This window comes from Pelecanus crispus, chromosome 2, assembly GCF_030463565.1.
Source record: "Pelecanus crispus isolate bPelCri1 chromosome 2, bPelCri1.pri, whole genome shotgun sequence".
NCBI lineage: Eukaryota > Metazoa > Chordata > Aves > Pelecaniformes > Pelecanidae > Pelecanus > Pelecanus crispus.
The window spans coordinates 136,879,577-136,905,256 of NC_134644.1; the positions used below are offsets into that span (position 1 = coordinate 136,879,577).

A 25,680-nucleotide genomic window follows, 5' to 3' on the forward strand; every position below is an offset into this window, starting at 1 on the left:
TAACTCCAATTCTTCCATTCCCCCCCCATAATGGGTAAAAGTCTTACTTAGAGGCCATGTTTGTGCATGCAAAATTTAGACCGGTTTCCTCCTCCACTTCCCCTCTTCTGCTCATATGGATTAGTTTGCATTTATCAACACTCAACTTCTGCCATTTTAGCAAGAAGTAGATCAGTATAGCACAACTGCAGGCTTTAACAGGGTGTTTTCACTCTTAAATATTTTCTTTTGTCAACCTCTGTCACCTCACAATTCACCCCAAAACACCACGAACCTCTGAAGAACTGAAATACATCTCTGTTGAGATCTCTGACAGCTCAATACCTTCAGGAACCTTGGGTGAGCAACCTGATTGAGGTTTACTGTAAAACTGGATTACCATACACTTATCTACGTGCTCACCTCTTCAGTAATACTCTGTCATGTAACACAATCCTTCAAACATTCTTATTTTTTCTTAAAAGCTTTTTTTCAGGAGTAAGCACACAGGCATAGCAATGATGATGCATCCTTATTTTAAAGTATAACCAGATACTACTAACTACTATTACGTGCATTGAAGCCACTCAAGTTTTAACACTTTACTCAAGGTAAGAAAAGCGGAGACGCCTCTGCTTGTCCCCTCCAGGAACACAAGCATACAATATATTAAATAGGTGTGATACACATACAGAACAGACTTGTGGAATACAACAAATCCTGGCATATAATTATGATTATTCTAAGCCAGGCATGTGAGCATGTTTATGTCAAAGTAGGTGTTTATTTTGACTGCTAGAATCTTTTTTCTAAATAAAATCCAGAGTTAAAACTGATCGAACTATGTATGTAGTAACCCTTCCCACATCCTGCAAAAAGGGAACCTTCATGTTTTTTGGTTATCGTCCTGACGACAGGGACAATCATTTGCTATAAATTTTTCAATGTCTACAAGAAGGTTTCATTTCATATACCTTTCTGTTAAGCAATCAGTATTGTGAATTGTCAAAGACTAGATACAACCGAGGACAAGAAGCTCTTGGGCAGTGTGAAGTTCTAAGAACAGCTAGAACCAAATTAATAGAATCACAGAATGCTTTGTGTTGGAAGGGACCTTTAGAGGTCATCTAGCCCAACCCCCCTGCAATGAGCAGGGACAGCTTGAACCAGATCAGGTTGCTCAGAGCCCCGTCCAACCTGACCTTGAATGTTGCCAGGGATGGGGCCTCCACTACCTCTCTGGGCAACCTGTTCCAGTGCTTCACCACCCTCATTGTAAAAAATTTCTTCCTTATATCCAGTCTAAATCTATCCTCCTTTAGTTTAAAACCATTACTCCTTGTCCTGTCACAACAGGCCTTGCTAAAAACACTGTCCCCATCCTTCCTATAGGCCCCCTTTAAGTACTGAAAGGCTGTGCGGAGACCTTATTGCAGCCTTTCAGTACTTGTTATTCTAATAAGGTCTCCCCACAGCCTTCTCTTCTCCAGGCTGAACAACCCCAACTCCCTCAGCCTGGCCTCGTAGGAGAGGTGTTCCAGCCCTCAGATCATTTTTGTGGTCCTCCTCTGGACCCGCTCCAACAGTGCCATGTCCTTGTGCCAAGGGCTCCAGAGCTGGACACCGTACTCCAAGTGGGGTCTCACCAGAGCAGAGTAGAGGGGCAGAATCACCTCTCTTGACCTGCTGGCCACGCTTCTGTTGATGCAGCCCAGGATTCGGTTGGCTTTCTGGGCTGCAAGCGCACATTGCCGGCTCATGTCCAGCTTTTCACCCACCAGTACCACCAAGTCCTTCTCCGCAAGGCTGCTCTCAATCCCTTCATCCCCCAGCCTGTACTGCTATCGGGGGTTGCCCCATCCCAGGTGCAGGACCTTGCACTTGGGCCTTGTTGAACCTCATGAGGTTCACACAGGCCCCCCTCTCCAGCTTGTCCAGGTCCCTTTGGATGACATCTTGTCCTTCTGGTGTGTCAACTGTGTCACTCAGCTTGGTGTCATCTGCAAACTTGCTGAGGGTGCAATTAAAAGATTCCTTTGTAATATGGGAAAATCTACCTTTTATTTTTAATCTCCATCCTTGCTGTAGATATCTGACTGCAATTATTTTTTTGTCCTTTTGGAAATGGGTAGTTTAAAAGGTAATTTACAAGTTGGAAATTACTAAGTTTTATTTCAGACTTAAATACAAGATCCTTGTAAGTTCATGATACCTTGAGAAACAGAAAAAAACCCAAACCCAACCATATTCCCACTAAACAGCCTGCTTACTACAGTAACTTCAAAAGCAATTTGCAGTAGGGATGAAAAAACAAGAAACAGAACACATGCCACTGCGTGACTCTTACCCATTTCAAGCACTAAAACTTTAAAGGTCACATGTAAGTCTATACACGAGTTATACTACTGATAACCTTCTAGTTAAAAAAGCATTACACCACTTCCCTTTTGCCATAGCTCTGAATCATTAGAAAATCATTGTCTTTTCCAGATACAAGACGACAGCCAGGAGACTACAATTTACTGATTGTTTATACAATTCATCAAGCTACATTTGACAGAGAAAAAATAATTATTGTATAACAAAAAAGGACTTAAATTTATTTTTATGTCTATGGTATGCCCCCCAAAAAGGTTACAACCATACCAACTTTTTCACTCAAATAAAAATTTGTATTTGTAATAGAAAGCTCAAACTTTAAATCGGAAGTCCTGATGTGATATCTTTCAAATGAAGCTTTCGAAGTGATCACACTGTTATTAAAGTCCTGATTTCTTCATTAGATTCTGATATAGGAAGCAGCTCAGACTAAGATGAACACAAGAAGTAAGCAGATGAGTATTACAGTACTCTGAAAGCTCCAGTGTGGCCGCCTTCAGTACAGCACGTATGCATTAGATTATTAATACAATGAAACCTTTATTTTCCATCTCCTATCTTTTATTTACATCCAAAGAAGTATCTTTGAAAGTTCAGACTGCTTAAATTAAGACAACTACTCATATGACAACTACTCTTTCTTTTTTCAGATGTTGATCAGAAGACAAGTGGAAGACTACTTAAAAAGGTCACCACTACACAATACTGTTAACTCCACCCATGTTGCACACTGTGTTACAAGGAAATGCTTCTTTTATCATTGCTTACCAAAGCTGTGAAGAGCAAGACAATTAAGGTGTTCAGTTCAGTATTTACTGGATCCATAAGTTCATAATAAACTATTATGAAAAAATGTACTTGCATTGACTACACAAATGTCTTTTTTATATATATACAATTTTTATTTAACAGTAATTACTTACACTTTCTACTGCACTGCGATTGTGCCCCTCCTACTTGTTCTTTTAAGAGCGTTTTAGGACATGTAATTAAATAAGTGCTGTTATAAACTACAACAGTCAGTCAAAGAACTTTCAAAATCACCTTGTCTGTTATAAGAGGATACTTGGTCTTTCTAACTATTTGTTGTTATCAAAATAATGGAAGCTTTTTCATGAAGCCAGCACATAACTCGGTAGCTATTTCTAGACAATATGTCATCAAATGCAACTATCTTCTACCACCAGCTAGTGCTCATCAGGCATCTGTTAGATTACATCTAATACATCTAATCTGTGTTATTCAAGGCTTTTTTTTATCATTATTATTATTAATTTTAAGTCATTGGTATATAAAACTACTTTGGCCATTTCTACTTCTATGAAAGTAGAAATCTTTTATGTAAGTTAGAGTTATGAATCATTAGTGCAGGTACTGCCACAGGTACAAGCTGTATATGAAAATAAACCTCTAAAGTTACACATATCCTGTAAGTTTTATAGATATTGGCAAAAACAGTAGAAGAATCTCTAACTTTTGTTTTAAAAGGTCCTCGAAACTACACTTTACTGTTCTTTAAAAAAAGAAATTTAAAACCCTTCCTTTCCTTGTGAGGCTATTTCACCCTGACCCACCCCTCCCCCGGTCCAGTTTCAGAGAGCAGGTTTGGGCCAGGGGGAAGGGGGATTTTTGAATTGGAGGTGGAGGAGGAGGTAAGACCTCCTAACAGAAGCATAAAACAATCACCCAAAGGGTAGAGGTAAGAAACGTCTTAGTGTCATGCCACCTGCCTCAAGTCGGTCACTGAAAGGCCTGGAGAGCAACCAAGCAGACAAGACAGGAGCTTCTGCTTTCACGTGAAAAGGAGGCAATCAAGGAAAGAATGGTCCGAGTGCTGCTTTTCTTTCAATGCAAGAGACAGTGTTAATAATCTGAATGCAGAATTTTGTCATGAGCTTAAGAATACAATGTAAGACTCAGGGATGAAGGTCAAACTTATCCCCACTTCTCTTTCTGCATCTAAGACACAAACCTAAGGATCCTACAAACATCATTAACCATTACAGTCTATTTTCCCCACAGTCTTAGAGAGAATTCCAAAAAAGAAAAGTATTTCTCTTTACAGCAAAATTTCTAAGCATTCAAGATCTATTTATATGCATAATTATGCACACATAATCACACAAAATAAAGTGTCATGTATTAAATCATAAGTGGAAAACGTCCAAGTGTCTCATTTCACTGCAGGTGAAGAAAATTTTAATGATACTTCTCAGGCACTTAGGCAGTCTTTACCCAGCTTTCAAACTTTCATGCAAATGCAGGTGTCCTATTCTAGCAATTTTACTTACAACAGTTACAAAGTTCTGTTTCCATTTCATGATAATGAAAACAGAGGTTAATTTACTCCTATCCATTTTCCCATACACTGCACAAGATCCAGTGTGGCATTCTTGCATACAACACAGTCCATTAGCCAAATGAAGCGAGCCGAGTTAAGACTCTGCATTTTCCAGCTTTCCCGAGTTGCAGAAAAGACCCTGTTATTTTATGCCAGCTGCTGCACTCTGGGTCCATGCAATAGTAACACGCAGACCTTTATACACGCTGCTATAACCTGCAAGGTCGCTTGCCAGGCATGTACAGGTGTGTTAGTTTTACACACAACAGAACCACACCTTTGCAAAAAAATCTTCATTTGAAAGGTCATTCCCATTAGTTTAAGCTTACTACCTGCCTTGAAAGTACACTGGTTTGTGCAAGTATATCTGTGTTAATTTGTAGCACAGTTTTAAAATTCAAATGATGGGAAGCTACCAAAGAAATCAAACCAGTGCCACACTACTTATATTTAATTTACAGATTTGAAACTCTGTAAGTGTACCTTGTACTACTCAACTGGACAGCTGAGCCCTGTAGTATAAAACACTATTTAACATCCTTAGTAAACCCCAACATTTTGACCTCAATTTGAAAGTCTAAAAAGATCTTCTCCCCAGTTTCTCTCAAACCACAAAGCTGCACATTGCAACATTGAAGCATGTTGGTCATTCAAATGTTTCTGACAACTAACTGCAATGCAAACTGATGCTTAAGAGTCCCATATTTATGTCAAGTGAAAACACAAAGCAATATAACACCCCTGTATCCAGCACTGGCTAAAATCTCTTGACATGAAATATTTACAGACCTAATTATACTTTTATTTCTAAATGAAAAGAAGGATAACATTACAAAACCTGTTACGATTATTAGAACAGCAAGTGCTGAAGACAGTGAGTGCAGAATTTGTATTATTAATGGACCATCTTTTTTAAACCTATCTAGCTCTGTGTTTAAGAACAGACAAAAAGGAGGGCTTGAATAAACCCATTTATGGCAAGGGTGGGTATTTTCAATTATCTTTAAAATACCTTTTTTTTTCCTGACATGAGAAATACATGAAATGAAAAAAAAGATCGAAGAGCACTGGACAGCAGACATTACCCATTTGAACAAAAACAAGTCTTAAATAGCATAACATCAATAACCATGTAATCTCATACCACGTGATACACACCGTACCAGAAATGTTGGGGGGGGGGGGGGGGGGGGGGACCAGAAGTAAAACATTCTGAACTGAAATCAGCAATTTAAAAAAAAAAAAAAAAGTCCCCACCACAATCATACCCTAGATGTCTTAATAAAAGACTCTTTTAGTTTTGGTAAAATTTAGTTAAGCTGTTAAGAGTGTGTACATAATTCTGTAACAAAAAGCTGGCATAAAAGACAAAAAAAACCATCCAAGGATGACAAAACAGCTAGCCAGATAATACAATTAGAATGAAACCTGTTTAGCAGAAAAATTAAATAATACTAGAACAGAACAAGAACAGCCTATCTGCTGTTCTGAGCCGGTGAAACAGACGGCCATGCCAGTTTAGCAAATTAAACAGGGGCTACTGTTCACTATTTGGTCAAGTGTAAACCTGCTTTTCAGGATTGGGTTTGTCTTTTTATTTTAAAATTACCTAAGATGCTACTGAAAAATTTTTCTTTGTTCAAGCTCAAAAAAAACCACAGGAGGAAAAAAAAAAAAAGATTAAAACAACTGAGCAGTAAGATGTTTTGGGGAATCTAATCAAACGTTGCAACCAAATACATTACTGCTTTGGGATCCTTCACTAGCATGAGTACATTTAATCACAGCTTAGAGAAAAGGTACAAGTAGCAGCTTCAGAGAATAAACACCATCAGAATGCAGCAGTGATCACTCAGTTCACGAAGTTTTGGCTATTTGTTATCCCTGAAGAGGCAAAAAATTCAGCGGGCAGGTGACCAAGGTGGAGGAAGTGAAATTCCCTCTCAAAGTGAAAGCTCTATTTGTCATTTTTGGGTTTCACACACACACACACAAACAGCGCTTCCACAACACACTAATTACACAAGCTTCTTGGTATAATGTTTAAAAGTACAAACATAGTTTCACTTAAATCCCCATAAAATCAAGCATGACTTCTTGTATTAAAGAGAAAGGAATGTCCAAAACAGAATCATCCTTTTTCCAGTTTAAGAGAAAGCAGCCAGTGTGACTGCCTTTTACAAACTCCTGAAAAGCACTGATGTAAGCCAGATGTGAGACATCTCTGAAACAATTTTTGCTTGAATTAAAACACATTTTTGGAAAAGAATGTGCGATACAAAGATTTGCAACATCAGAGAATCAAACCAGCCCACTGTTTTCCTACCTGTGTCTAAAGAGAAGCAACAGACTTAATCATGATTCTTGAACTATTTTGTTAATTCTCTGATTCATACGGCTCTTCAAGCATGCCTCACTGATAATAAAGCCCACGCACTGCTGAAACCAGGGGTAATACTACTCTAAAAGTTGTATCAAGTACAGAGTTAGTATAGCGTCCACATTCCCTACCCAAGCTTCAGAGCTGCTCTTGACTACAGTATCGTATTAAGAGCTCAGATTCCTTAAGACTTCCAAGTTCTTTTGAGAGCTCCTGCTTCCCAACTAAAACCTCATCACCTACTAACATGTCCACACTGAAAACTAAAATGTAAAACTTCAAATTAAAGAAAAAACAACAAACAAAATCAAACAGAGAAACACCCAAAGAAATCCAAGGGAAATCCCCAACACCAAGAAGAATACCTAAAAAGCTAAGACCATGGTTACAGGTCAAAGAAGCAACATGAAAAATGGGGGAAAAAAATAAAAGCGGCACCAAAATTTGTCAATATTTATCAATACACATGAAATTTTATCAAGCCTTTTCCTACCAGCTTGGCAGTTTTTACTTCTAATCATGTGAAAATAAGAACTGAAGAACACAGGAGTTACAGAAGACAAAAATGTGGGGAAAATGCCTTCTAATCTATCCCCAGAACTTACACTGGTAAAGGGCTTGCCTTTTTTTTTTTTTTTTAAAATCTTTCTCAAATCCTTGCTGACTGGCATTTTTGTTCTCACATCATGTATCAGCTACTCCACTACCTTGTCTGGGATCAACGTTAGGCCAATACATTAGTAATTACCTAGGTCATCCTATTCATCCTTGTAAAAAAGTTGGCTCAGTAGCAGATGTCCTCCAGTCCTTTGGAATTTTCTCAGTGTCCTAAGACTGATTAGAAATCAATAAGGGAGTTCTGCCAGGTATTTCAAACTCTTGGGACTTGACAGGCCTATTTTTAGCAGCTCTTTTACATTTATACTCAAAATGGGAAGTGTCATACAACAAGTATCATCTACTTTATCTCTCAAAACAGATATTTTTATTTAACGCTGCCCTGCATTCCAGTAAGATATCTATAAAATATATAGGCTGGGGAGTTTTTTCAGGTTTTGGGTTTTGTTTTTTTCCTTAAGTTCTGACACTAGGTGTTTTTCATAGAAACAAAACAAACTAGCTGCTGTTTGTTCAATTGTCCTTGTACAACATTCTCTTTCTATAAAATTCCCACAGAAGTATTTTATGTTTTCCCTGGTTGTTTGGAGACTTTCTGTATGCATGTAATTTTTCTTAAAGGTTTGGTTTGCCTAACAGTAACCTATACTTTCTTCTAGTATTTACTCATGGAAAGGACATGGTAATAACTGCCAACTATGCACAGAAGAATTCTTGGTCTGTATCCATCTGACTAGCACAGCTAGATCACATATTTTTGGCTTTCAGACACACACAACAGAGTTCTGCCTTCTCTAACAGACAAAAACTATCAAGCTTCTTACTCAATTCTGTCTATTTCCTTGATACCTCCCTCCTTCCTCAATATCTGCAGAGTTGTGTTTCCCAAGTCACTTCAGCCTCTGATGCTCCACTGACAGCAGCTGTCTTTCCCAGACAAAAATATTTTCTCCCGGCAAACCACCAATTTACACATCACACAGGAAAACTCTCTGGCTTGATGCAGAAAACACAAGATTCCCCTCCCCCTGCCTATTCAAGTCAGGGCCACCTATCTACTGCTGGCTGTTACAGAACTGAATGACAGTCATGTGCAAGTTTGCTGGTCTTGCTTCCCAGGCTCCTGGCAGCATTTGTTTACTTTAAAGTACCAATTCATCAGCAACTTGATAAAAATATCAGTGAAAAACCCCAAACTGACAGGCAGGTGCCCCAAAAGAAGACAAGGCTTCCTCATCTAGCTTTTTGCAAGGGTATGATTTCAGCTAGGAGTTTCACCAAAAACAGGGAAGAGAGACTGACTAGAGCACCACTGGCTGATGCTTCCCTCTCTCTAAACACCCATGTGACAATCCTCCCTGACAACTAAACAAGTTAGCATATATAACATACTATCAAAATACTAGCTCAATACCAGTTATTCTCTGAAAGACTCCAGAAAAGGTCTGGAATGTACATCTGATGTCAATGGCCAAGCTAATTTTTTTTTCAATTCTATATGAAGACGACACACAAGAACGGACACTGCTGTCATCCTAAAAATGAAATGAAACAATGGTTAACTGGAGACATGAATCAAGAGAAGAGAGAAAAAGACGACAATTACAGGAATAATATACTGGAAGAGGGTACAGAAAAAGATCAACTAGAACAAAAACCCACAAACAATTAAGATATTTCATCATAAGAAATAGATGCACTCTGGTCACAAGGCAACAACTTTTCATTTTAAGCTTCAACATTCCAATTAGTGCTCTAAAATACAAACCAGAACAGAGTTATTTAAAAGCTGCCCTGCGTCACAAAGATGCGTTGAAGTCTTTCAAAATTAGATTTTAAAAGATACTGAAAATCACTGTTAAAAACTTCAAAATATCAAAGGCTTTAACTGAGGATATATTTCAGGATAAAGTCAAAGTTCTACCTGAAAAAAACAGCATTTTTTTTCCTTCCAAGACAAAAAGCAAATATTTGATACGCATTCTCCATTAACATTTTTCCATCCTAAATACAATCTACCTTGTTTTCTACAAAAGTGTTTTTATGTGCACCCTGCCAACCATCCCTTTTCTCAAGGGAGATGAAAGCTCATCAGTGTTGCCATTCTACACAGCCAAGAACTGACTAGATATAAAACAATAAAAATTCCCACTATACACAACTTCTCTTAAATTAGCCCCATAAATTCAACATAAATGGCACTTTACACCTCAAATGCAGAAGGCAACCTGGAAAGCAGTTTATGGGGCCAATCAAACCTTACTGTTACCAAGCACCAAACCTTACTGTTACCAAGCCAAGTTTTAAATCTTTGCAAAAATGAGCTCTTAACTGCACTGAAACCCTGCTAGGTAAAGTCCAAGTTCAGCAAAGCAAGCAAGAGAAGGGGAGGGCAGCTGCAACTTTTAGGGTTGTTTTGTTTTTTTTAAATCTTGGTTTGTGCTAGCAAAAAGTCTCTATTTATCCTTCTTGCTTACTTTGAAATAAGTTTCAGAAGAACAATTAAAACCAGAAAATAAGTTCTGTATGGACAATGGTGTCTTGTATATTGTGAAAATAAATGCCTACAGCATATGCAGACAACAGACAATGGTAGAAGATTTGATCTCTTTGTATTCAGCATAGAAAAGACTCTAAAAATTCTGGGCTTTGGCTTCTAAAAAAGGACAACTAATTTTGATGAAAGATGGAAGGTAGTCTACTGAGAACAGCATTATCCAAAATACAAGCAGAAATTTGGCTCACCCAACATTTCTCCAATAAAATTAATTCCAGAGGAATAACACAATGGTCTTAAAAATGCAATTGTAGCTGTTTGGGCTAGTTTAGCTAGTTTTTTTCAGTGCACCCAGTGTTTGCAACACGTACACACATTTCTGTATTGACTGTTAACCTAGCTTATGCTGGTAATAGAACAGGATTGTCTACATATGGAAAGGACATGAGAAAATGAAACCAGGAAGGCTAAAAAGAGAGAGAGAGAAATGTATGCAGGGGATGCTTTCCCAGGCCATTTACAAATCTGCATAGGTAAAGATATAGATGAGTCTTCCCACCTCTGGGGTGAGTTCTACTCCAAACGTTACCTGTTTTCAGAAAAACTAAGATTCAATGCTTAATTATATCCTGCTGCTTCATCATCCTACGCATGCATGTAATGGCAGCACAAACTGAACGGAGCTGTTACTTTCACAATGCATGAGACCCACATCATCCAGCAGGATCTTTGCATGACAGACTAAACAATCGAAGGAGCACTGAAGAACCTTTTAAAACTGAGTTTCAGCCCTCTTCAGTCAGTACTTCCACAATTCCAAGCAGCACATGCACGCTTTGCTTTAAAGTACATATCTGTATCATTTTACGTTACTTGCAGTTTTGAGTTTTAAAGAAGAGCTGCTTGACTCCTGATCTGCAGTTGAACTAGCAGCCTCTGTACAAGCAGGGAATTCTGGCTTGCTCAGCTTGGTCCTTCTATAAACCGCCTCTCCAGGCAGACAAATCCACACCCTGGATTCTGACACAAAGCACTAACAGTTTTTCTTCAGTCTATTAAAAACTTTATATTCAGACAAGGAATTCCACCCCCCACCCCCCCCCCCCCCAAGACTTTTTATGGACCATACATAATGCAGTATGTTTACTGTAAAGTTTCCTAGACTGTAATATAGCTGAGAACCAATGCAGAAACAGCAGTGCAGGGAAACTGACTGGGAAGGGAACCTCTAAATCTAATCCTGCTGTCAGCTTGCTGCCTGACACTCTCTGCAAGCGAACAGTTTTAAAGATAAACTCATTCCTTACCTAGATTAAGAGTAGCTGCTATGTAAGTAAACAACACAAAGTTCTAAGTTAGCTGTATTTAATTAGGTGACTAGAGAAAGAAACGTTACATTCTTTATATACCGAGAATGTCTTTCAGAAAGGATGATGTTACAAGAAGAAGTACATTAAATTTGGAGTCAACCACTCTGTATTAATCCAGACACAACCTGGTGAATCATTAGATATAGGATGCGAGTATCAGGTTTAATTTTGTCTCTGTTAAAAACCAAAGAACATCTATAATTCAAGTTGCAATATTTAATTCATATTTTGCTTTCTTATCTTCTAATAGCCCAGAAAAATGGTCGTACTACAAGGACCTCATCTTAACACCTGTTCAGAGGTCAAGCTTCCACAGTAACACATACCAGGAATGTTGTGGGTTTTTTCTCCCTCAGAATTCACAAATCAAAAACAGATTAAGTATAATCTTAATGGAATGCAACAGCGCAGGTTTATAAGCAAATATATAGAGACTAAAAATGACAAAGGGATAGTCTTAAAGATTCTTAAAATACTGCTTGTCAACCTCAATCTAAAAAGCAGGGGTTTCATTTGTTTGTCTATTGTACTGGAATATCATATTTCTGTTCATTGCTTGCTTGTTTCCAAAATACTTCAATAGCAGCTCATCTTATATAAACAACGTGAATACTGAATTTAGGGGGGGAAAAAAAAAAGAAAACATCTCAAAAAATTAAACAAAAAAAGAGTCTGGATTAGTAACAACTACTAGTTAGAATATTTGATATACTAATAGTAAGCAACATTTTACTACAGTCATGCAGTTGGAAAAGATCTTAATGGCAGAGTTTTGTATTACATCAGACTTGGTTATGTTAGGTTAATGGTTGGACTGGATGACCTTAAAGGTCTTTTCCAACCTAAATAATTCTATGATTCTATAATTTCAGTGAGGACTAATCAATTAAATATTTAGACTGAAAAAAACCATTATGCTGATTTGAGGATGTGTAATTACTGCCATGATTTCTGAAAGCTACCTTTTATTTAACAACCATTTATTAAAGTCCAATAAAACTTTAGACTTTGCCAGAGTTAACTCCAAATTGAACTTAACTCGAAATTACTATTTTTCTAATGTTTTATCATTAATGTTGTTGCTCTCTAAAATAAAGCAACTTCTCAGGACTAAGAAGTATGTATGCCTTGCTTAAGGTGGCAAAGACAGGTCCAGTTGAAGAGTATTCTCCAACAGATGAACTAGATGGAGAGAGCACATGTGCATCCTGTTTCCAAGTCTGCTATGAAAAAAGTCCCAGCCCAGTTTTAACTCCCAGTTGCCCCACATGTGAAATAAGGAAGATATTTACTTTTCTCTGAAAAGCTTTTTATAGTTAGACGTGAGCACTACTCTGTTCAAGTTATATATTGCCACTTTAGAATTAGGAGTCTATCACACACAAAACCAATGGACCATACTACATTTACCATCACCAACTATATTTCATTGTGCCACAATCTAAAAAAATGGATTTCAGTAAGACTCTATGATAATTAACATCACATCTGATATTTTTCAAGTTCATGAAGCCCTTCTATATACATTAGCTAATACACACGATCTTGTAGTTCTTTTTTCCTGCTTCACTGGCTTTTATACCCACACAGACTATCGTTCTCCTGTTTAAGCTCCAATCACACAATCAGATCCACAGGAGAAGGTTTCAATGAAGCTGTAGCATAGAAATCACTGGGATGTGTGCTTGGGGGTCTCCTTGCACAATCAGTTTACAAGATAAAAGATGCAGACTGTACAGTCTAGAGGGCTTGCTTTATAATCTGTGTAACACAATGGAGCCATGCTTGGAGGGATCTGGATGATACTTAAAGACAGATCAAGCTACTGAAATAAAGTACAGCAGAAACACAAGATTAGTATCAGTGTCTAATTCTATGGATGACACACGGGCTGGATATAAATTCAGTTTAATAATAAGAAAACATTTCTCTGTTTTATGTCTAACTTGAATATGCAATCTAAAATCAACGGAAAGGCCAAAGGGTTATCAGTTTAATCCCACCTGCCTAAATCACAGAATTATTATTAATAATTCTAGTGATAAATGAGAAATATATGACAAAGCCCTTTCCAATCTATTTGGATTATTAAGAAATAAATAGTTGAACTACTGCGATTTCTCCCCCTCCATTTGTCAGGGTCATTCACAGACAAAGAAAACGAGAAAAGGATTTTTTTTTTTTAAATTGAAAGTATTGTAAAAGACAAATGAATAGAATGACAAAAGAACAGCTTGAAATGACTTATATTCATTTTTAAAAGAAGCAAGTTTCATTTTAATGTTACCTCTTCAAACAAATCCATTTAAACAGACATTACTGCTGTACAAAATCAAGATCATTATCTCCAAAACCAGAAACAATTACACAAGAATGGGAGGGACATAATCCATTTATGTATTATTTAAGTAAAGCAGGCCTTTCTCCAGAAGTCTTTCAGTAAACACCTCAATATTTTGCCACATAGGTTCAAACCCTGCCTGTCCTCATCACGCCAGAATTTTAAAGCCCAAGTTCTCCTTTTATGCTGCCTGCTACTGAATGAGCTTTGGACTGTCCAGCCCCGGTTCTTCCCTCACACTTCCAGACGAGGTGGTGTTGACACAGCCGCACTACAAGCCTAACACCCCTCCTCGGCCCGAAGCAGGCAAACATTCCCACACCTTCCGTGGCTGCACCAACTCTGCCACGCACGAAGGAAGCTCCCTGCCCCAGCAGCTCTTTCTCCACCGACAGCGACACGGCTAAGGCTCTCCCTCGCACACCTCCTGGACCATCCTCTCCCTCTCTAGCCCTCCTCCCCAAAGGCCCGCGCCCCGACTCGGAAGGGCCCCCAGCTCCAGACGCGGCCCGCTGTCATTGTCTCTCGCTTTCTGCCACCCCCGCTTCGTCCCCCGTCCCTCCTCCCTTACCGCTGCCTGTCACCTGCTCCCTCCCCGCCGGCCGTCTGCTTCCAGGTCAGCTCAGCTCAGCTCGGCGCCTCCGTCTCTCTGCCTATTCATCCTGCGAGCGGGGAGGACGAGGACGACGAGGAGGAGGAGGAGAGCCCGCCGGGCGCCGCAGCGCCCTCACCGCCGCTGTCAGCAGTGCGCGGAGAGGCGGCTCCGGGCAAGGGGCGAAGCTTCCCCCTCAGCCCCGGGGCACACACGGGGCCAGCGGGCTTCGCAGCAAGACGGCGACAAGCCTCGGCCTCTCTGCGCGCCGGCCCCGAGTCTCACACAACTAACCAGATCCTCCATCCCAAAACCTGTGCCACGGCTCAGCCCGCAGCCCCACCTCCCCCAGCGCTTCCCCTCCGGGCATCCCCCTCCGCCTTAGTTCCCCGGAGAGGCCCCAAAGCGCCTCTTCTCCCCCCCCCCAACCCCCCCCCCCCCCCCCCCGGCAACACAAACGCTCACCAGGCCATGGGGGAAGGGGGCCCCGGAGCGCACCCCGACCCCCGGCCGCCCCGGTGCAGTCCCCGCCGGCCGCCCCTTCCCGCCCCGGGCTGCGCCTCACCTAGGGCTACCTCGCAGGCTTTGCGCAGCTGGGAGTGATGCGCCTTCTTCACCTCCTTGTCGGCCAGGATCTTCTCCAGGGCCCGGGTCAGGAACATGTTTTTCGTCTTCTTCCCTTCATACATGGGCGCGATCGAGCCGGGAGAGGAGGAGGAGGGGGGGGGGGGAAGGGTGGAGAGGGGAAGGGAGAGCGGGGCACCGGCCGCTCCCGCCGGGGGAGGGCTGCGAGGGGCCGGGGCAGGCGGCGAGGCCGCGACAGGCGCGGGGGAAGGGGCTCCCTCAGAGGGAGGGCCGCGGCGTCCCGACGCCCGCTCGGAGGCTCCCCCCGAGGGGAGGCTGGGGTGGGCCCGGGCGGCGGCGACAGCCAACCCCGGCGGCGGCGGCGGGAGGACGAAGCCTTCTCCTTCCTTCTCCTTCCCCCCCGCCCCCGCTGCGTGTGTGCGCGGACGGCGGCCGCGACGCGCTCAGTCCCCGAGCCGCCCCCGGCCCGCACCCGCCTCCATTAGCAGCGGCAGCAGCGGCGTTGGCAGCAGCAACAACCTGCCCTCGCCATGTTGGGAGGAAGCGACGTCAGGCCCGCAGCCGCACGGCTGCGGAGCGGGAGGAAGCGGCGGCCGTGCCCCGGCCGGGCGGGGGGGGCGCTCGCCTTCTGCCCGCCCCGCGGGCGCCCTACAGGTGGAGCAGCCCCGCCGGAGGCAGCGGAGGTACGGAGATGGCCGCCGCCACCTGGGAGCTGGCGGAGGAGGAGGAGGGGCAGGGCTTCCCTTCCGGGCCACCAGCGCTAGGAGGGGGAGGAAGGCTCCCCCGGGAAGCGCCACCTGCCCCTGAGGGGGGGCTCCCGCGGAGGGGAGGTGCCGTCCCTCGCCCGGCCGCGGCCTCCGCTGCCTTGAAGCCCCCGCGGCTCTGCCTCACGGGGGGAGCGAGCCGAGCGCCGGCGCCGAGGGAGGAGGAAGCGCCTCAGGGTGCGGGACGTGAGCGGGCTCCCCGCGCCCCTTGCCGGGGAGACGGGCAGCGCCGTGCCCGCCCCGGCGGCGCTCCCTCGGCCTCCCGGCCTCGCCTCCGCCGTGCGGGAGCGGCGGTGGGGAGCGCCCGGCGCGGCTTCTGGAGCCGGCTGCCCTCACCCTGCCTGCCCGCGTCCTTGCTGCCGGCCGTGGGATGAAGGCTTCACCTGCGTGTTTTCACCGTGGCCTTTCTGCTCGGGTGCCCTTTCCCCATCGCCTTCAGCCTCTGCCTTTAGAATACAGCCACCCCGCGCTTCTTCCCCGTCGTACACGCACTAGGAGTACAAAGCATTAAGCAAAAATTGCACCTTCGCTTATAACTAAACAGCGACTTACGTTATTAAATGGTTAGAAGTTTTTGTAATTTTTTTTTTTTTTCCACCTTCCGTTTTTTGGCCTTTTTCCCTCCCAGAGTGCTAAAGGGTGATTTCCTCATGCTTGGTTCAGGGCCAAGAAATGCTCTGGTCGATTCTGGCTAACTGGTAAGCAGCAAAAACATAGTAGGGCAAGTTTTTGCACTCAGAGGTGGTACACCAGTATTTAAAAGTAGAATATGGCACTAACTGAAGCCAGGTCTGTTTCAGAAAAATTTTACCTGATACAAAAAATATTAATTAAAAATTAATCTGGAAATGGAAAAATGGAAAATGGAAAAAAAAAACCCTGAATTTGTAGATGTACCTTTCAGGCAGAGTGGGACAAGGGCATAGCACCAGCATGCAGAAAGCAGAGATGGTTGTGGAAACCAGAGGCCATCTCTGACCTTGGAGGACAGAGCCAGCACACGGGAAGGAGGTTATCCCTAGCTGACTTTTCCTGTCCTTTATTCCTCTGGTCCTGCTGCAGCAGTCAGGTTAACAGCCTTTGCAAAGTTAATCCTGATCCCTTCCTCATGGAGAATTTGAGAGAGCCTGCGCAGGGTATCATGCCACCATGCGAAGGCCTTGCAAGCAGTCTTGGGTTCTAGACTGAATAGTTTATTCGAGCACCTCTGTTTCTTTGTCTACAGTGGAGAGGTTGTAGCTGCATTAGTAAAGGTACAGTGATCCCAGCCCCCTAATGAAGAGGCAGCTAATGCTGCCCAGTATTGCTTTAACCGGTTTCCTGAATGAAAACTGATTTGTGCCAAAATGACTTCTTGTCTTACAAGTATCTATATTTGGACTTTCTAAGGAATACCCTGGCATGGGGAATTCCACAAAAGCTATAGATCAATGCCAGGCCTGACTGTTACAGCAAAACACTTATTTTGCTGAAATGACTTGGTCTGCACCAGGGGCTTTTTGTAGTCACTGTCAGGACCTGCAGGCTGTTTTATTAGCCAACTGATGAACAATACTGAAAATATTAAGAGAGCACACCTGATTTTAGCCTTATAACAGCTTTGCGAGAGAGTTAGAAGTCACATCACCAAGCACATTGATTCCTGAAAAAAACCACACAAGTTTTTTTTAATGACCATATTCAGATTGGGTTGGTTTACTCAGAAGACCGCATCTTCAGGGGCACAATTACTCAGTATAATTGAATTCTTTCTTAATTTATTCAGGGAAAAACCTTTTACCTGTTGGTTAAATCTCAATTTTTTTAATACACAGGTGCAAGTTCAGAAATTCTGATGACAAAATGACTTTGGTCTTTCAAAGCTGGCTGCAAGTGACCACATGGCAAGAGTAAGAATTTCCATGGAGTTCTTGCTGGTAGTTTTGCACAAACCACCTGAGTCCGAATTTCCTTAGCCAAGTTGGAGCTTGCAAGTGTTATTTAGCAAATGGAGTTTGCTATTGATTTTCACAGTCCATTTGGCAGAAATAGACTTGCAATACCATGAAGACAATGGGTATCTGTATGTAAAGAGCACTGAGCACTGCAGTTATCTGTTTTGTTCATATTGATGTCTATTTTCATATGCTGTACACAAGATGTTTTTACATGTAAAACATGTTTTAGTTGAACATATAGAATCGCTGCTGAAACGTCAAGTTACTGGAGGAAAAGACCCCTCAAAAAGACACTCAGTTGCGTGTGTTCCATTCCTGCTCTAATATGAATAGATTAAACTTCTTGTTTTGTTTTCATGCGGTTTGAATCTTCAATTTCTGTTCTCGCGTTCAAACAACTGCTTTGTTGTTTGTTTCTGTTCACTCAATTTATAGCTTGGCACAGCTGGTACTCTACATCTACATGCTAGTCACAAGGCAACCCCTGCCTAAACCCTGCAAGAGTGTAGAGCCTGTATGTTACCGAAGGACTGCTTCTGAAATTGCACAGGCAGATCTTCTTGTAAATCATCTGTCCAGCAGGTTGACATCTAGTTTCCTTCCAAGAGCTGAGCCAATAAGGATGGAAATCACAGGGGAACTATGATATAAGCATTGGAGATAAAAAGATGGTCCAGTGCCCTCATTTAGGGCCAAGATATGAATGGTTGTCAGCTTGTGTGCTGGGTCCCAGTGCTTTGAATAGAGCCAGTTGTTACGACAGCTTTATTTACTAGGGAAGCCATGTATTAAAGTAATGTTTGGTCAATTATGAAGAATTTTATGGACTTTGAGGAAGCATTTTGAAGGCAGATTTTGTTAGACTACAGACCATAAGAAACATGGTTAGCTCTTTGCTGTTTACTTTAAAAGCTAGGGGTTTATGTCTATTGATGAATAACAAAACTCACAAGAAAGAAAAGGTGAAGATTTAGAATATTCTGCCTTACATGGGTTCCTAACTAAAGATAGAATCACAGAATCATTTAGGTTGGAAAAGACCCTTTAGATCATCAAGTCCAACCATTAACCTAACACTGCCAAGTCCACCACTAAACCATGTCCCTAAGCAACACATCTCCACATCTTTTAAATACCTCCAGGGATGGGGACTCAACCACTTCCCTGGGCAGCCTGTTCCAATGCTTGACAACCCTTGCAGTGAAGACATTTTCCCTAATATCCAATCTAAACCTCCCCTGGTGCAACTTGAGGCCATTTCCTCTTGTCCTATCGCTTGCTACTTTGGAGAAGAGACTGACACCGACCTCACTACACCCCTCCTTTCAGGTAGTTGTAGAGAGCAATAAGGTCTCCCCTCAGCCTCCTCTTCTGCACGCTAAACAACCCCAGTTTCATCAGCCGCTCCTCATGAGACTTGTGCTCTAGAGCCTTCACCAGCTTTGTTGCTCTTCTTTGGACAAGCTCTCGCACCTCAATGTCCTTCTTGTAGTGAGGGGCCCAAAACTCAACACAGTATTTGAGGTGCAGCCTCACCAGTGACAGGTACAGGGGGGACAATCACCTCCCTGCTCCTGCTGGCCACACTATTTCTGATACAAGCCAGGATGCTGTTGGCCGCCTTGGCCACCTGGGCACACTGCCGGCTCATATTCAGCCGGCTGTCGACCAACACCCCCAGGTCCTTTTCAGCCAGGCAGCTTTCCAGCCACTCTTCCCCAAGCCTGTAGTGCTGCATGGGGTTGTTGTGACCCAAGTGCAGGACCTGGCACTTGGCCTTGTTGAACCTCATCCAGTTGGCCTCGGCCCATCGATCCAGCCTGTCCAGGTCCCTCTGTAAGAGGCTTCCTACCCTCAAGCAGATCAACACTCCCACCCAACTTGGTGTCATCTGCAACCTTGCTGAGGGTGCACTCAATCCCATCGTCCAGATCATTGATAAAGATGTTAAACAGTACCAGCCCCAATACGGAGCCCTGGGGAACAGATGGTGCCATACAACAGCAGTGCCTTGCAAAGAATTCCAAAATGCTTGTTAGATACAGTGATTGTAATGTCTGTATTGTTTTGATTTCAGCATGCAGATCACTGCTTTACTGGTAATTGGCATCAGTCAATGGCTGACCCAAGGACTGTAATCCTTGTAGCTGCAGAGATCCCTATTTGGTTGCTGGTGAAGTCCTGAAGATGTGGAAGAGGACTGATAATTGTTTTTTCTGCTCAAACCACTAAGTCTGCAGGCAATGTGTACAAAATATTATAGTTGTGCTATCAAACCTGAGAAAAGTTTTCTGACGAACCTAAAAGAAACATGTTGGTATGTATGTGCTAAAGCACAAAAGCATCACTGCTTTGTTGGAGCCTTTACGTTTAAACATAAAACAGCACAATAGAAAAGAATGCATTTGAGAAGCATGCCCAAAATTACTGTCAAGTACTTTTTCATTTACAAGTTAATTGGAGTATTCCAAAAGCCATTTATATTGTTTCATGTATTTACAGTAAAAAACTGTAGAGAACTTTCTGTGTGAGAGAGAACAATTAGCACCTGCTTCTGATGGTTTTATGTACAACAACTGTATGTAGTGCTTGTCTGAAAATGCTGAAAAGCTAGGACTTTTAAGCCTTTCCTTCCAACTGACAGTAAAAGGTGATAGTAAGAGTGCAGTTGCATGCTTGGAGCAAGCCAATGATCTACGGTTGCACTGCCTCCCAAAGGGAACCTTTTGCCTGTATGAGATCTCACCCCCTTTCTTGTGTTGGTGCAGTCGTGCAACTGTGCAGTGAGTCACTTCAGCTGGGTGGTCCAGCCAAAAATCAGCCTTACAAGAAAGTTAGTTTTCAGTGGGATCAGTGAGTTGATCAGACTTACCTGCATATTCAATAATTCTTACACACGAAAGGGAGTGCGGAAATATGTGGTCAGGGGTGATGAGGAGGGCCAGTCTACTACTCATGGGGGCACTGTCTTCTTAAATCCTCTTGATGAGCTTTGAAACAGCACAGTAATAGTTAGACTGTGATCACTTTAAACTACAATAAGACATAACTGCCAGTAAAAGAAGCAATCTTTCCTGCTCCTACCCATCTATTTCTTGCTTCCTTGGTCAGCATAAGCATTTGCATTGTCATGTTGTGAATTATGTGCTGAATTATATTTGGAATTTACTTACATTGAAATTAACCTGACAAGAAACAGAGGATTTTTAATCCAGATGTATTCCATATCCTGATTCATCAGGCAACCTCACAAATGTTTGTGTTAGCTCAAGGGAGGGGATAACACAAGGACAGGAACAAGAAAACGGGCAAGGAGAGGGCAGGCTTGCGTTTTTTGGCAACAGTACCAGTTTATGCCAACTTAAAGTATTGTTTAAACTACTGCTTTGAATATAAATTTTCTTCAGTATTTCCATTGTGCAAGAGACCACTCAGCCCTGTCTCTGTATATGATTCCATATATAGGACGGATGGGTCAATAGATAGGACCAGCGTGTATGATCCTTTAATTGTGGTGCCTCACTTGTTGGCACCTTCTTTAGCTGCAGTAGAGTACTTTGCATTTGCTCCCATTCTGTTTTCATGTACCAGATACAGATAATCAGTGCGTGATGGATCAGGGTCCAGATGGATCCAGCAGATGGGAACCTGGAACAGGAGAGAAGCTGCGATTCTGTTCTGCAACTGCAGGCACACTGGTGGAGAAGTTTCAAGTCTTACTGAATGCGTAAGATTTAACAGGTCTGCTGGTGGTGCTTGGTCATGTAATACTGAGGTACAAAGAAAGCATTTCTCTCTGTCCCTTTGTGGAGTCCTAGGCCTGCCACTCTTGTAAAAATAAGTGAAGCATAATTCAAAATATCTACTGTATCCATTATGCAAAGGATCGCAATCTGCCAACCAAACTGCAAGAGATACTCTCTCTATAAAGGTACTTTAATATTTTTAAGAGCGTTTTTTTTTAGATACATTCAGGAGCTGGAATTAAAAGTTCATAGTTTGTTCATAGAGTGAGTATTCTAAGAGCTTAAAAGAGGCTGCAGTATATTCACTGCTGCACTGGAAGAACAAAAACCAAATGTTTATTAGCACAGGGAATATTAATCAATAGTTAATTCCTAGGTTGCTTCCTGTCGTGGTTTAGCCCCAGCCAGCAACTAAGTACCACGCAGCCGCTCGCTCACTCCCCCTACCCTGATGGGATGGGGGAGAGAATCAGAGGAGTAAGAGTGAGAAACACTCCTGGGTTGAGATAAGAACAGTTTAATAATTGAAATAAAGTAAAATAGTAATGCTAATAGTAACAGTATAATGATGATAATGATAATAATGATACACGAAGCAAGTGATGCACAATGCAATTGCTCACCACCCGCCGACCGATACCCAGACAGTTCCCGAGCAGCGATCGCTGCTCCCTGGCCACCCCCCCCCAGTTTATATACTGAGCATGACGTCATATGGTATGGAATAGCCCTTTGGTCAGTTTGGATCAACTATTCTGGCTGTGCCCCCTCCCAGTTTCTTGTGCGCCTGGCAGAGCATGGGAAGCTGAAAAAGTCCTTGACTAGCATAAGCAGTACTCAGCAACAACTAAAAACATCAGCATGTTATCAACATTCTTCTCCTACTAAATCCAAAACACAGCACTATGCCTGCTGCTAGGAAGAAAATTAACTCTATGCCAGCCGAAACCAGAACACTTCCAAACATTTGTACAAAAGCATATGACACCCTGGAGTGACCAATAACTAAATAAACATCCATCACTGTGAGGAGGCTCTTGCAGGGTGACAAATTTATTCCTTAAAGCCAAAAAGTACAGGCTCTTGCTGTATTGAAATACATTCTCCATACTACAGTCACGCAAGGATACATGCTCCTGGTAAAGCATGATATTTGTCAATTTGTGACAGCTGCAGGAAAAATGTCAGATAGCAGTGAAGAAAAAAACCCCACCTCTTGTGGTTGATGCAATAAAGTTTTGAATTGTGGCTGGAAACTGTGGAGGATATCAAACATTCCCAGCTGTAGCTTGCATTTATGTGCTGGAAGATTATACCGCTGCATTTGCTGCAATGTGATCCCTTTTTGCTAGGAATTTTTCTGTGGGAATACATTTTCTTCTAGCCTACCTATAGGAGTTTTCAACTACGTCTTTCTTCAGCATTTTGCACCTGCTAATAGATGAATAATTCAGTTCCCATCTTCCATGGCACTTCAGCATACCATTCCCCAACATTGTGAATGAAGAACAAATATGAGTATCCATCTTAAAGACAGAAGGAAATATATTTTTTAAAAATTGGCTATATAGGGGTTTTTTTTTTTAAGTTTCTTTAGTAGTTTTTCAAACTTGAGGACCTGATTATGGATGTAGCAGCCATAACTGTCTGAGAAGGTGATTTTCTGAGATACCCTGTTTGAGAAAACATAGTGTTTCTTTTGGGGAACAAAAAGAGTGAGCCTGATTAATGAGTTATCTCCCCAAACACCTGTAATAGGAAGGACTACCATAGTGTATGGTTATCCTGAATTCTTAATCTCCACTTTCAGTTTACAAAATGGGAATATTCTGACTTGTAACAAATCAGAAAAGTAACAAATTTACTGCAAATGATGACTCTCCTACCTTTAAATCCTACCTTCAGACTCCTGCAGGTCTTTGTAACAGATGTGACATGACCAGCATAATGCATGCTGAGTTGTCTTACAGATTAGGCATTAAATAGATGTTCTGGTTTCGGCTGGGGTAGAGTTAATTTTCTTCATAGTAGCTAGTATGGGGCTATGCTTTGGATTTGTGCTGAGCACAGTGTTGATAACACAGGGCTGTTTTCATTATTGCTGAGCAGTGCTTACACAGGGTCACGGCCTTTTCTGCCTCTCACCCCACCCCACCAGCGAGCAGGCTCGGGGTGCACAAGAAGTTGGGAGGGGACACAGCCAGGACAGCTGACCCCAACTGACCAAAGGGATATCCCATACCATAGGACGTTATGCTCAGCATATAAGGCTGGGGGAAGAAGGAAGGGGGTGGATGTTTGGAGTGATGGCGTTTGTCTTCCCAAGTAACTGTTATGCGTGACGGAGCCCTGCTTTCCTGGAGATGGCTGAACACCTGCCTGCTGATGGGAAGCAGTGAATGAATTCCTGGTTTTGCTTTGCTTGCATGCGTGGCTTTTGCTTTACCTGTTAAACTGCCTTTATCCCAACCCATGAGTTTTCTCACTTTTACTTTTCCGATTCTCTCCCCCATCCTGCTGCTGGGGGAGGGAGGGAGTGGCTGTGTGGTGCTTAGTGGCCAGCTGGGGTTAGACCACAACAATAGCCTAGATATTGGGAGCATGAAGCATTAATTTTAACCTAATTTTTACATGCTGAATGACTCTCTTGCCCTTGATCTGAGGTGAATTCAGCATATCACTTTAGAACTTGTGCATTTTCAAAGGTTAATGCAGATCTCTTTCAGTAAGCTGATAACAACAAAAGAAGGGTTGAAAATGAAAAGGAACTGAGAAAAGTTGAATGGGATTCAGCTGGAGAAAAATATCCCTTTAATCTGTGGGTAGGGTAAGTCAAAAGAATAACAAGGATGGTTTCCAAGTATTTTAATATCCGTGTTGAAAAGCTTAGACAGAGAGGTCATAAAAGTCATGTGAATTAAGGTGAGAAGCAATGAGACTGGAGCAATAACCACTTTTAACTGCCATGAAGTGATCTTTGAATCTACCTGATTGTTTCCTCCAGCAAGTTGCAGTGGGTTATTTCCTGTCAAAAATGCAATAACTGATATTTCAGCATATATGTTATAAACTGTGGGGTTCGTGGCAGGAATGAAAGATTTTGCATATGAATAACTAGAAAGATAAAATTGAATAGGAGTTATGGATATTCTTGCCTAGAAGAAAAACAATAAAGAAGCACTGTAGTGATTCATTCTAGTATCCCAGTTAACTCACTAAGTATTTACTAGGTGTGTATTCACTCAAATATCTTTACAAGGCATTTTGAAATACTTATGATGGTTCTGATTAGATTTCCAAGATGTTTCTAGTTTCAAGTCAGGTGTCAGAGCTGCCGTGTGATCTGGATCATTAAAAAGTGGACTGACTGGTTCGCAGCATGTACGATGGATGGTTTCTCATGACATTCAAAGCTGCTGCTGTCTGGATTCAGATCCAGGCAGACCCGGAGTGTTTAGTTTTGATACCTGAAAGGGTGTATTGTGTGCTGTTTCTTGCTGAAAGCTTTATCATTTTAGATCTCCTCATACAGGAGTAGGGACAGTGGCTATCAGAAAATGTTGCTGTGCCACTGGTGGGACCGTTGAGGTGCAATTTGTAATTGTTTGTAGCTGAGAAGGCCAAACAAACAAATGTTCTTGGGCTGGTAAAAATCTCATTTATCATAGTTTGTGAGACATGCAGCAGATAATTCTACAGGGCCAAGTTCCTCCACATCCATAGAGCCATTACTGATTTTTGTGATGGCTTCTCTTAGTTCCTGACAAATGTGATTTGAGGTATATTGTGCTTACCAGTACTGCAGTCCTTGCTTAAACAAAGAGCCTGTAAAGAGGAGGCTTTACACAGGGCCCTTATAATAGATACATAACAATACAAGTCAACAGTAATGATAATTTTTATGGTGTTTTATACATGCTTGGACCAAACTTGCTTCCTTGGCTAGCACAGGGACTAGATACATTTTGCAATAAAAGCTTACTTACATGAATTTAATAGCAGGTTATAGCAGTGGAGCTTGAATTGGTCTACTTGTGTATGCATGGGATGGGGGTCACACATCTGGATAGCTGCAGGTGTCATCCTTAAAACGTTCACTTGACAGACCACTTCATTAGCTTGTTCTTTCTTAACTCTTGTCAGCACATTGC

The 25,680-nt window shown here is 42.2% G+C and overlaps 1 protein-coding gene across 7 annotated transcripts in view; it reads right to left on the reverse strand.

Annotated features, from left to right (window-relative positions):
- Positions 1–15,186, reverse strand: part of ARFGEF1 (ARF guanine nucleotide exchange factor 1) — a 98,803-nt gene extending 83,617 nt beyond the window's left edge. For 6 of the 7 annotated variants that reach the window (XM_075706279.1, XM_075706276.1, XM_075706278.1 and 3 more), the window contains exon 1: positions 15,063–15,186. In XM_075706279.1, coding sequence (XP_075562394.1) covers positions 15,063–15,186 — 124 coding nt within the window. Of the gene's footprint in view, positions 1–14,962; positions 15,007–15,037 lie in introns of all 7 variants that reach the window. The other variant, XM_075706273.1, reaches the window with a different exon arrangement.
- Positions 15,187–25,680: the final 10,494 nt, after the last annotated feature.